This window comes from Corythoichthys intestinalis, chromosome 1 (assembly GCF_030265065.1).
Source record: "Corythoichthys intestinalis isolate RoL2023-P3 chromosome 1, ASM3026506v1, whole genome shotgun sequence".
In the NCBI taxonomy this organism is placed as follows: Eukaryota; Metazoa; Chordata; class Actinopteri; order Syngnathiformes; family Syngnathidae; genus Corythoichthys; species Corythoichthys intestinalis.
Window position 1 is genome coordinate 73287167 of NC_080395.1, and position 13216 is coordinate 73300382.

General features: G+C 42.0%; 1 protein-coding gene across 7 annotated transcripts in view; it reads left to right on the plus strand.

Moving 5' to 3' along the window:
- Positions 1-13216, plus strand: part of LOC130917518 (serine/threonine-protein kinase BRSK2-like) — a 288068-nt gene that overhangs the window by 121530 nt on the left and 153322 nt on the right. For 6 of the 7 annotated variants that reach the window (XM_057839011.1, XM_057839021.1, XM_057839049.1 and 3 more), the window contains exons 7-8: positions 1625-1693; positions 12763-12909. In XM_057839011.1, the coding sequence (XP_057694994.1) occupies positions 1625-1693; positions 12763-12909 (216 nt within the window). Of the gene's footprint in view, positions 1-1624; positions 1694-10789; positions 10981-12762; positions 12910-13216 lie in introns of those variants that run through there. The other variant, XM_057839058.1, reaches the window with a different exon arrangement.

Sequence of the window (13216 nt, forward strand, 5' to 3'; positions counted from 1 at the left end):
CGTGTGACCCTTTACTTCCAATTTTCTACAATGGCGACAATCAATAAAAAAGAAGTTGACTGCGATGGCCGACGCTTCAAGGATAGGTGGATATTGGACTATTTCTTCAATGAAATACGCAACAACTGTATCTGCCTCATTTGCAAAGAGACAGTAGCTGTTTTCAAAGAGTTCGATGTGACGCAATATTACCTAACAAGACAGGCTGACATGTACGACAACATTAAAGGGAAGATACGCAGCGAGAAATGAAAGCAACTTGAAGCTAGTTTATTTTCACAGCAGCAGTATTTCGCAAGAGCCCGAGTGTCGAAAGAAAGGCGAGATTGTTGAAATTATGAATTAAAAAAAAATAATAATAAAGCAAATGTGACACACAGAAGGGCTTGCTAAAATTTGTTTAAATATATTGTTCTACATAAATCAGCCAAGGTAGCCCCCCACGTTTTTACCACACCAAATCTGGCCCCCTTTGCAAAAAGTTTGGACACCCCTGTTTAACTGATGATCCGTAGACGAGGCCAGCTTCTTTCACTTGTTACCAGCTAAATATTATTCAAAAAATAATGATGGTGGAAGAAATAAGCATCTTGAATTTGAAACTGTATGTTGTCGGCGATTAGCCTCGCAATGATCTCAATTGTGGTTGTCAGCCCAAAACCCTCAAAACATATATTAAATGCATCTTACCAGATATAAAATGACTACTACATAATCTGTGGTGATCGTTTGGTGCCCAGTTTTCTCGTCAAATTGCAGCAGTCCATCTCGCTCTCCTCTCTGGGTCTCTCGGAATACGGTAGAACTTCAAGTCTCTCCGTCTATCTTCTCTGTTACTGCAACCAACCACCACACACGCCTTCACTATTTTGATTATTAATGTTAACAAGCAGAAAAACACGCCATAATAGGAGGAATTTACGTAGCGGTAATGCGTAAACACGTAGAGCTGACGGACAATATGGCGCGGAGGCGTGGTTGTGACGTCATGTGAGTGGGGTCTATATGAATGGCTTTTGTCTGTCGGACAACGACTTTCCAATTCAAAAGCACTTGGGTCATTTTGGCCACCTCTGGGTTTTTCCGGGGAAGAGGCCAAATCGGCCATTGCTTGGGACTATTAGGAGTACATGAATTCTCTGGGACTTCTAGTGTTAAGTCTCCTTAGGCAGAGGGTTCACTTACTTACACCCCCTCTGTCATTGTTTGCACTATCCTCATCAAAACATGAAAACCTATAAATGTTTGGGTGATTTTAGTTAAAGCAGACGCTGTTTTTTTCATCTGTGTGATTTTGACAAAGCTCAGATCACATTTGATAGTGATTTTATACAGAAATGTCAGAAATTCCAAAAGGTTCAGATACTTTTTCATAACACTTTAGGTGATTAGTTGGGACATATCCATAAAAAAAAATTTAAGTGGAAAAAAATCCGCGATGGACTGGGGGCGCGATGTTTGAAGCGCTAAGTAGCGAGGGATCACTGTATATGTCTGATTGTTTTTATATGACATAATAAGTGAACACGTTTTGTGACTAAAACGTGATGGTGCCAAGACACAAATTAGAATTTATGTTTCATGCTCTTTTGCAGTTTCTTATGTTTCATTGTATATCTTCTAGGGGGAGAAGTATGATGGCCGGAAAGCAGATGCATGGAGCTGCGGAGTCATCCTTTTTGCACTTTTAGTGGTGAGTCATATTTGTATCCCATTGGATCAGGATTATATTTGCTTTTAAAGTAAATCTGCCCTGTTCTGTTTGCAAAACACATATTTTCAGAGGTTGGTAGAAATAGAAAAGGGTTATACTTGTATTTCGAAGAGTAGTTTACCACGCAGTACTTTTTACTTTCACTTGAGTAAATTTGTGAAGAAGAAACGCCTCTCTTTCCCTGCTACTCCGGGCTACACTAGTTTCATTATATTTTTCGTCTTTTTCTACATATTAGATTTTACATAATTTTTGCCAGAGATGCCCAGAGTGGCGCTACCGGTTTCACCAATGAGACGCAGCAACAGTAATCACATGACTCGATTATACCAATCGGAAGTAACAATACAGTCACTTGACAACTCACAAGATCGAAGTTGGAAGTCTTACGATCAGTCTGGCCTGTTCGATCATATGGCGTCTTTAAAGCACAATAAAAAATAAAACTATTTCACTCGAAAACGCAGATTTCAACCTCTCCCAGTTTTTACTTTGCATCGATAGACCACAGAAAACAGGAGAAATTATCATTTCAATTTCATTTTAGGAACTGTTTTCTCCAATAGAAGGCAATCATCCTCTTTGAAAGGGTGATGTTTCATTTCTATAGATTTTTCTAGTTGGAATTTGATGGTTTCTTTTTCATTTTTTTGGACTAATATGGTCACGTAATAGGTTATAGTACAATATAATAACAGTTCATATATATGAAGTTGTGCCGAGAAAAAAATATGTACCATTGTTTCCAAAATTATCAGCATTGTTAGCAGTTAGTCATTCCTTGAGTATTCTTCACACTGAGTACTTTATTAACTTGTAGTTGAGTTTTTTGGATTCATTTTTTTGGATGACTACTTTTACTAGTAGTATTATTTTACGTAACCCTACTTACTTTTGAGTAAAACTTTTGGCTACTCTACCTACTTCTGTATATTTTGTTTTCAAATCTTAGGTTTATTAAAGACTTTAAAATATCTTAATGTGTCAATATACAGTACCGTTGAACAGTGTTATTAATAAAGGCGTTAGACTATAACGGGGTTTCTAATGGTGTTATTTTTTTTCCAGTAGTGAGTAATTTAGTTAATCAATTTTCCCATCTTTGCAACACCGTCTTTACCGTTACTGAGGATGAGAAGTGGCGTGTTACTACAATTTGGTTGAATGAAGTGTGAGTTGTCTGATTTTGTCACTTGTCCGCCTGCCTACCCTGCAGACAGCAGAGTGGGAGGGGGGAGGAGGGAAGGCGGTGGTGACGCCGTTGCAAACTCGATGATGATTGCTAGGTGGGAAGAACATGCCTTGCTTCACTCACTGCACACTCTGGCAATCACAAGACAGCGATAATGGTGAGGGGCTTGGAAATTTCGAAGGTTGCGTCCTCAAACTTGAATTGTTTTCAATGTATACTGGCAAAAGGATGCTGAATTTCCATATGCCTGGCAGGAGGTCTAGAGGACGACCAATGAGGAGGTTTATGGATGTAGTTAAAGAGGACATGAAGGTAGGTGATGTGAGAGCAGAGGATGTAGAGGACAGGTTTAAATGGAGTCAACTGAGTCGCTGTGGCGACCGCTGAAGGGAAAAGCTGAAACTAAAATACGGAATATTTAAGGATTGTGTTCTACTTATTGTGCAGCAGGCCTAACATACAGTGCTGGCGAGAGGTATTGGCACCCCTGCAATTCTGTCAGATAATGCTCATTTTCTCCCAGAAAATGATTGCAATTACAAATGCTTTGGTAGTAAAATCTTCATTTATTGAATGAAAAAACATAAAAGAGAATTGGGGGGGGGGGGGGGGGGGTATCATTATCATTTATACACAAAACTCCAAAAATTGGCCGGACAAATGTATTGGCACCCTTTAAAAAATCATGTGATGTTTCTCTAATTTGTGTAATTAACAGCACCTGTTAGTTACCTGTGGCACATAACAGGTGGTGGCAATAACTAAATCCCAGCTACAGCCAGTTTAAACAGATTAGAGTTGACTCAACCTCTGTCCTGTGTCCTTCTGTGTACCACATTGAGCATGGAGAAAAAAAGAAGACCAAAGAACTGTCTGAGGACTTGAGAAGCAAAATTGTGAGGAAGCATGGGGCTCAGTAGCCACGTTTACATGCTGATTTTTATTCATACCGATTCAAATCATTCCGAATGGAAATTTCAGATCAGCTGTTTACATGTCACTTCATCTATTCCGATCCAGCATTTACATGTGACTGCCTTTATTCCGAAAGGACATTTGACAACTGCCGTCTGACATGCGCAGATTAATCAAAACAAAGCGTCACGTTGCAAAACATGGAGATCGATCGTCGGAGTGCTGCTGTTTTAACTTTAACCCACTTGTTGTGTTTGTGGGGTCGTATCCGCTTCTGCTGTTTTGCTCTTTTGCCTTGTAGTAGCCGGTTTTCCACCGGTTTCTAATCTGGTCAACGCTCCGGTCTATTCCGGCTTCGTGTAACCTCTCGTGAACTTTTTTAAATAGTTCACTGTTCCTCGTTTTACGCCCGTCTAAGCGAGCAATTATATTCAATTCTTTTAAAGTTTGAATTAAATACAATCTTTCCGCCGGACTTAGGTGCGCTGTGCTTGGAAGCCATGTTGCGAGTGACGTTACTTACGTCACAAAGTGACGTCACCACGTCAGTACGGAGCATGTGCAGAAAGAACGCAACCAGACACCATTCCGCTTCCCTGTTTACATGATATAATTTTACTTCTAATCGGTTTGGGAAAAGGAATATTCCACCCCTGTGAATCGGAATGAAATTCCATTCGGTTTGGGCCTGTTCATTCCGAATGAGGTGTTTATATGGAACACATTTATTCGGTTTGAACAAATATTCCGATTGTAATTGGAATATTTGGCTCCATGTAAACGTGGCAAGTGTCATTAATCAGTGTAAAGCCCATGGCACTGTGGCTAACCTCCCTAGATTTGGATGGAAAAGAAAAATTGACGAGAGATTTCAACGAAAGATTGTGCGGATGGTGGATAAAGAGCCTCGACTAACATCCAAACACATTCAAGCTGTCCTGCAGTCCGAGGTTACAACAGTGTCAACCCGTACTATCCGTCGGCATCTGAATGAAAAGAGACTCCATGGTAGGATACCCAGGAAGACCCTACTTCTGACCCAGAGAAATAAAAAAGCCAGGCTGGAGTTTGCCAATATTTACCTGAGAAAGCCAAAAACGTTTTGGAAGAATGTTCTCTGGTCAGATGAGTAGAGCTTTTTGGAAAAAGGCATCGACATAGAGTTTACAGAGAAAAATCCGAGGCCCTTCAAAGAAAAGAACACGGTCCCCACAGTCAAACATGGCGGATGTTCCCTGATATTTTTTTGGGTTGCTTCGCTACCTCTGGCACTGGACTGCTTGACCGTGTGCATGGCATTATGAAGTCTGAAGACTACCAACAAATTTTGCAGCATAATGTGGGCCCAGTTTGAGAAAGCTGGGTCTCCCTTAGAAGTCATGGGTCTTCCAGAGGATACCAGAAGCGGTTGTTCACAGTTATTTTGTCTAAAGGTTGTGCTACCAAGTATTAGGCTGAGGGTGCCAAGACTTTTGGTCCGGTCCATTTTTGGAGTTTTGTGTAAAATGATAATGATTTAATTTTTTTTTTCATTCTCTATTGTGTTTTTTCAATGTAAGCAAAATAAATGAAGATATTACTACCAAAGCATTTGTAATTGCAATCATTTTCTGGGTTAGCCTCTGCAGCTGGGGGCTAGACCGCCATGGTCCCCGCCTTTGGCTGCCGGCCAACTCCCTGCGCACCCGACCCATTTGGCCCATCCCACAGATGGTGAGCCCATGGAAAGGGGAACCCACGTTGCCTTTTCGGGCTGTACCCGGCCGGGCCCCATGGGGAAAGGCCCGGCCACCAGACGCTTGCCTTCGAGCCCCACCTCCAGGCCTGGCTCCAACAGTGGACAGTGCCTCTGGATTGGCAGACCGGTGTGGTGGTTCCCCTTTTTAAGAATCGGGACCGAGGGGTGTGTTCCAATTATAGAGGGATCACACTCCTCAGCCTCCCTGGTAAAGTCTATTTAGGGGTGCTGGAGAGGAGGGTCCGTCGAGAAGTCGAATCTCGGATTCAGGAGGAGCAGCGTTGCTTTCGTCCCGGCCGTGGAACAGTGGACCAGCTCTACACCCTCGGCAGGGTCAGCCAGTATACATGTGTTTTGTGGATCTGGCGAAGGCGTTTGACTGTGTGCCTCGGGGAGTCCTGTGGGGGGTGCTCCGGGAGTACGGGTTACCGAGCCCCTTGTTAAGGGCTGTTCCGCAGTTTGGTCCACATTGCCGGCAGTAAGTCGAATTCGTTCCCAGTGAGGATTTGACTCCGCCAAGGCTGCCCTTAGTCACCGATTCTGTTCATAATTTTTATGGAAAGAATTTCTAGGCGCAGCCGAAGCGTTGAGGGGGGTCCGGTTGGGTGACCTCAGCATTGAATCTCTGCTTTTTGCAGATGATGTGGTGCTGTTGGCTTCATCAAGCCGTGACCTCCATCTCTCACTGGAGCGGTTCGCAGCCGAGTGTGAAGCAGTTGGAATGAAGATCAGCACCGCTAAATCCGAGATCATGAGCCTCAGTCGGAAAAGGGTGGAGTGCTCTCTCCGGGTCGGGGATGAGATCCTGCCCCAAGTGGAGGAGTTCAGGTATCTTGGGGTCTTGTTCACGTGTGAGGGTAGAAGGGAGCAAGAGATCGACAGGCGGATCGGTGCAGCGTCTGCAGTAATGCGGACACTGCATTGGTCCATAGTGGTGAAGAAGGAGCCGAGCCGAAAGGCAAAGCTCTCGATTTACCACTCGATCCACGTTCCTACTCTCACCTATGGTCACGAGCTGTGGGTCGTGACCGAAAGAACAAGATCCCAGATACAAGCGGCCGAAATAAGTTTCCTCTGCAGGGTGTCCAGGCTCTCCCTTAGAGATAGGGTGAGAAGCTCGGTCATCCGGGAGGGAATCGGCGTTGAACCGCTACTCCTCCGTGTTGAGAGGATCCAACTGGGGTGGCTCAGGCATCTGGTTTGGATGCCTCCTGGACGCCTCCCCGGAGAGGTGTTCCAGGCATGTCCCACCAGCGGGAGGCCCCAGGGACGACCCAGGACTTGCTGGAGAGACTATGTCTCTCGGCTAGCCAGGGAATGCCTTGGGATCCCGTCGAGAGGGAAGTCTGGGCTTCCCTGTTAAAGCTGCTGCCCCCGCGACGCGACCCCGGAGCAAGCGGAAGATGACGGATGGACGGACGGACGGACGGACGGACAGATGGATGGATGGATTATTTTCTGGGAGAAATTGAGCATTGTCTGACAAATGGCAGGGGTGCCACTACTTTTGGCTAGCACTGTAAACATTACAAACCAATCCAGTTTATTGGAGGGGCATCTGGTAGTTTGGGGTGAAATTTATCCATATCACCTCCACAAATTAACAGCTAGAATGCCAAAGGTTTGCAATGTTGGAATTGCTGCAAATGTAACAATCTTTGCCAAAAGCAGAGTTTGAAAATGAACATTTTTATATCATTGTTATTTTACAATTACCATTCGGTTTTGAGTGGTGCATGTTGCGTAAACCTCAATCTATGTGAATTTTCATTTTGATTACACAGGCAGTATCAGTGGCCATCTGGCTCTGTCCTGCTCATTTTATTGACGTCACTGGGTGATCTCCCCAGCTGGGGTGCACAGAGTCACAGAGACGCTTCATCATCAACGGCACTGATGACCGATATCTCTTGCACACAGCATCCTCTTTGTCAGAGTTCAGCTACTGCACCAAGAAACATCTGACAGGCTATTTCCATCACAAAAGAAGGATTGTTTTTCCGGTGATGTGCTATTTGATTTGTTAAATCTTATTGATTTTACACTGCAACCAGACCTTTAGGATCCGGCAACTATTGTTTAGTCTGCATTTCCGTGGCCTAGTTACATCACAACGTTTTGCACTCATGACGTCAATGAGCTTGGATGTGAATTTGTGTGTATGCACAATCCTCTTTTTAATGATGACCATACAGTTGACTGTGTCTAATATACAGTAATTATTCAAATAAGAATGTTCATGCTGTACGTATTGTAAATGAATATAAGTCACCTGTGTAACATTACATCAACATGTCAGATTCATATTAAACTTTATTGTTATTGCACATGTACAAGTATAGTGTAACTAAATGCAGTTTGTATCGAACATTAACTGCAAATAAAGAGCTGAAAGTGCAATACAACTGCGAATAAAGACATTAAAAATAACATGAGATTAAATAGCATTATTAAAACAATAACTTAAGATATAAGTGCGGAAACTATTCACATAAAGCAAGGAATGTGCAATGATAAATTACACTAAATGCATAAGTGTGCAAAATAAGATTAAACAGTATCTATGTTGTGTAAACTAGTGTATTGTAGTGTGTGTGGAGGTCAGCAGGAGCTCACCAAATACACAGCTCTGAGGAAGGGTCCATGTCTTAAGGATTTTGTAACGCCTCACAGAGGGCAGGAGGGAGAATAATCTGTGGGCGGGGTGGGAGGTGTCTAAAGGGACCTGGCTATTTTTGTTTATTGACCTAACGCAAAAGATCCACTCCCCTTAGTTACGATTGATAAGCCAACAAGCTCCCTGACTCCAACGGCACAAGCTTTTGCAGGCAGATGTATACCGGAGTGTGTTAAGTGATTTATTTTAGAGCAATGGCAGTGCATCATTCTACTGATTGAAGCAAAAGGGTTTACAATATGCTGCGGAGGGTTATATTGAAATACATTTTGTAAATTGTTGAAAGCTAGCCAGGCAAAAGCATATGGGTTCAACACTACAGCAAAGCACATGGTTGGGATACTAAGGTGTCCGTTCTAAAAATGTTCCATGAAAAAAAAAAAATAATAATAATAAGTTCAAGGGGCTCATCAGGATGCTATGCTCACTTAAAAAGAGGAAACGTCACTTTGTTAGTGCACTCCTACAACAAACAGTGAACGAAGCCATGAAGTTAACTAAATTTAGCTAACGCAATGCTTCTCAATTATTTTCTGTTACTTTGTCTCTAAAATTATTATTGTAAGTACACATCTGCATAACAGTCATTTTTTATATTAAAGGGAAAAAAACTAATATAAATCAACTTAGAATAAAGTTTAACTTTATTAACATTGTTTTGTCTATCACAGAAAAGAGTTAAGGCGCAAAAAAAGTCACATCCAAACTGTAAAATTACACCCAAGGTACAATTTTTGACCATTTAATACTGAAAAATAAAACATAATCAAATCAATCAATAATAACATATTCAAATTAAACGACAGCGTCATTGGACAGAGGGACCATTTTTATTTTTGCTGCAGGCAGTATCAGCTCCTTTGCTGTGGTGAGGGGGTATTTTGCGCTGAGCATGCTAACAGTGCATGCTGGTTTACTGCTGTAACATTGACAAAGAGGGATGATTGCTGGCAATATTCGGCACGTTTTCGCTGAAAAAAAAATCAAGCAGCTTATCAATGTGATCGAGGTCAAATGTCATATCTGTATGCCTTCTCAGTTATTTTTTCATTCCAGCATCTGATTCAGCTGGATGGGCGGGGCCGTGGCAGCACAGCTGTGGCGCATTAGGAGCGCTCATTATTTAAGGACTCCTGTCGCCGTATGCGAGTGTCGGACTATTGCTTGTTTGCGTGTTACTTGCCTTCCTTACCGCTGTGTGTGCATCATCCTTCGAGCTTCCCGACGTTTCGACGGTCGTGTCCTGGTTTGATCATTTTACTTTTATGCCCTTGTGGACTTTGTAGTTAGATTTTTGTACTCTGTTACATTCGCGACTTATAGCGTGCTCTCTTAGTTGTGCTTTGTTATACTCGCGTTTTTAGGCGTGCTCCCTTAGTTGTACTTTGTTATACTCGCAATTTTGGCGTGCTCCCTTTGTTGTACTTATTAAATACAAACATTCACTATTTCTGTTTCTTGGTCTGTGATTTGGATCCGCATCAACGGATTGCCGTTCACAACATCTAATGTCTCTAAGTAACGTCTTAATTGATTCTGCTTCCCGCTGTCCGCTGCAAACATTTTTAGACACAGCAAACAGACTGGTCTTTCCTCGTCTCCTTCTGTATTCTTTTTTGTGTGCCATAATTTTGTTCAAAAATACTGTGCACACTGTGAAAATGCCACTGCCACCTAATGAGTGGGTGTGCAAATACATCTTATTCTCATGCGTCAAAAAGTATGTTTCCCTGAGGTCACATGCAAAATGAGTAAGTGAACCCTATGTCTAAGGAGACAAAAAGAACAATTGAAACCAATTTGTACCAAACAATTTAAGTCTGGTGTGTGCCTAATCACTGATGAGTGGTTTAACGCTGCCCTGCCCACTATAAAACACACACCTGGTAAGAATTGTCTTGATGAGAAGCATTGTCTGGTGTTCATCATGGCTCGCTCAAAAGAGCTGTCTGAAGACCTGCAATCAAGGATTGTTGATTTGTATAAAGCTGGCAAAGGATACAAAGTTGTCTACAAATGGAGAGTTCAACGCAGAGTACTCATTGAGGTTAAAAAAAAAAAGTGTTTGCTAAAGACTTACAGAAATCACTGGCACTGTCCAATATCTATGTGCACGCATCAACTACAGTGGTACCTCTACATACGAAGTTAATCCGTTCCAGGACCTTGTTTGTAAGTCGAAATGGTCGTATGTCGAGCAGGATTTTCCCATAGGAATACATTATAATTCCATTAATTCGTTCCACAGCCCAAAAACCTGCACTAAATCCTTAAAAAATACTGCTGGTGCTATTACAAATGGCAATTACACGTAGCAAAACAAATAAATTATAAATCAAAATTGGAATAATGTAATAAAAAGAATAATAATAATTCCTGTAATAGTGTAACGAATCGGGTTCTAATAAGGCGGACGTTTTTTTGTGTACCTGAACGCACCACGGGGCTCACGTGCCAGAAACAGACCGGTGAGCTTGAGTTTCACTTTCACTTTGAATGTTCTCTTGAGAACACCATCATTTGCGGCAGTCAGCAGGCGTTTTGTGTTGAATAAGTTGTAAAAGAAATGATGAAAACGTGGCGAAGCTGGCGATTTCTTTGGAGACAATAAGAATTGTCAGCTTAATTTATAAAGACTGGCGAACGATGGTCGGAGGAGGACCGTGGAGATGTATTGTTGAGCCATTTCACGGATGCCCACCCCACGCTCATATTTTTCTGTCATTTGCATCTTCATTTCGAAGGTAAGCATCAACTTTTTCCTTGTTTCACCACCTGTACCAACCTTTTCTGAAACCTGTGTTGATTTGTCACACAAGAAAATCCGCCGTGCATTCGTCTGCGGTGCTGCCATTGTCGTCGTATTTCGAGCATGTCGTCGGATGTAGAAACAAATGGCGAGTCGAATTTTACGTCGGATGTCGAAAAGTTCGTGTGTCGAAGCGATCGTATGTAGAGGTACCACTGTATATGTAAAACTATGACCAAGAATGGTTTTCATGGGAGGACTCCACGTAGGAAGCCACTGCTGTCTAAAAAAACATATTGATCGTTTAATGTTCACAAAAAGGTACTTGGACACTCCACAGAAGTATTGGCAAAATATTTTGTGGACTGATGAAACCAAAGTTGAATTGTTTGGGAGGAACACACAACGTCATGTGTGGAGGAAAAATGGAACAGCTCACCAACATTAACACCTGATCCCCACCGTGTAGCACGGTGGAGGGACCATCATGATTTGGGGCTGTTTTTCTGCCTCAGGGCCTGGACAACTTGCAATCATTAATGGAAGAATGAATTCAAACATTTAGTAGCTAAAAAGAGGATGGATGATGCAACAAGACAATGATCCAAAACACAGAAGTAAATCAATTTCAGAATGGTTTCAGAAGAATAAAATACACGTTCAGGAGTGGCCAAGTCAAAGTCCAGACTTGAACCCCATTGAAATGCTGTGGCATGACCCAAAGATAGTGGTTCATGCCAGACATCTCAGGAATCTGACTGAACTACAGCAGTTTTGTCGAGAAGAATGGGCCAAGATTAGTCCTGACTGATCTGTCAGACTGATCTGCAGCTACAGAAAACATCTGGTTGAAGTTATTGCTTCCAAAGGAGGGCCACAAAATATTAAATGTGATGGTTTAGTTACTGAATTTTCCCCCCTTCTGTCATTGTTTGCATACAATCCTCATTAAAATATGAAAACCTATTAATGTTTGGTGGGTTTTAGTTAAAGTAGACACTGTTTATTTCATCTGTGTGATTTCGATAAAGAGCAGATCAAATTTGATGGTGATTTTCTGCAGAAATGTGAGAAATTTTTAAAGGTTTAGATACTTTTTCATACCACTGTAACTACAACTTTGATATCCATTTTTATGAACATACAAGTAGGAAAGGCAGCTCGCTAGGTAGCTTCTGGCATTAGCTTCATCTTACATTAAGAGAACACTTATCTGTGTTTATTTTGGAGACATTTTGTCGGGAGAGGGATCCAGTTTTTTTTCCAGCTTGGGGAAGGGAAAGAACCGCACTCACAGATAAGCTGTTTGCGTACCTCATGTCCACTTCACATACGCCATAAGCACCCCGCTTCATCATTTCGGACTTGCGCATCTTGTTGATCCTATCGGGGCTTCCGTTAAGTTGTATGACAGGTGGCAGTAATGTAACATTTAGAGTAACTAATAAAATAATCAATTCGACAACGTGGTAATGCTGAGTATGTCAGCTCACGCTCACTTAACAACGGCTGCAAGGAGGTAAGATTGGTCAATAGACGTTTTGGGGCCAGAGATTGCAAAAGGTCAATTAAGCATTTTAACAAACATACGTATATGATGTCACTGTAGCGCATCACTCTCGTCAAATAATTTCCTCTTGTTAACATTTTTTGGATGCATAAGTACTCAGTGGTATACTTGGAATCATGTTCTGTGATGCTGGCGAAAGTTGAAGTAATTTCATCCATGTAGTCAATGAATCTGTCAGCAATTTAGTGTTCCTCTTTTGATCAACAGGGCGCTCTGCCTTTTGATGATGACAACTTGAGAAATCTTTTAGAGAAGGTGAAACTTGGAGTTTTCCACATGCCTCACTTCATCCCTCCAGAATGTCAGAACCTCCTTCAGGGCATGATTGAAGTGGACGCTTCCAAGAGATTGACGGTGAGCTTTATCTGCAATGTCATCATCCACCCAGCACCTGGGTGCTTGATTTAGACATATTGCGTAGACTTAATTTAGTGTGATAAAGATGAAGTCTTTGTCAGGTCTTTTAAACTTATATCTCTGGCCAAGATGACGTGAAAAGTTGATATTCCATCCGAAATGGTTTGTAGTTCAGTTCAAGGATTTTTAAAATGAACCAGTTCCGCTCATCGTTAAGAACTGATCATTTATACGTTTAAACGAAGTTCAATGCCCTCCCCCAATGTGTTGTTACGAGCTATGTGTTACTATTGAAATCCTGATT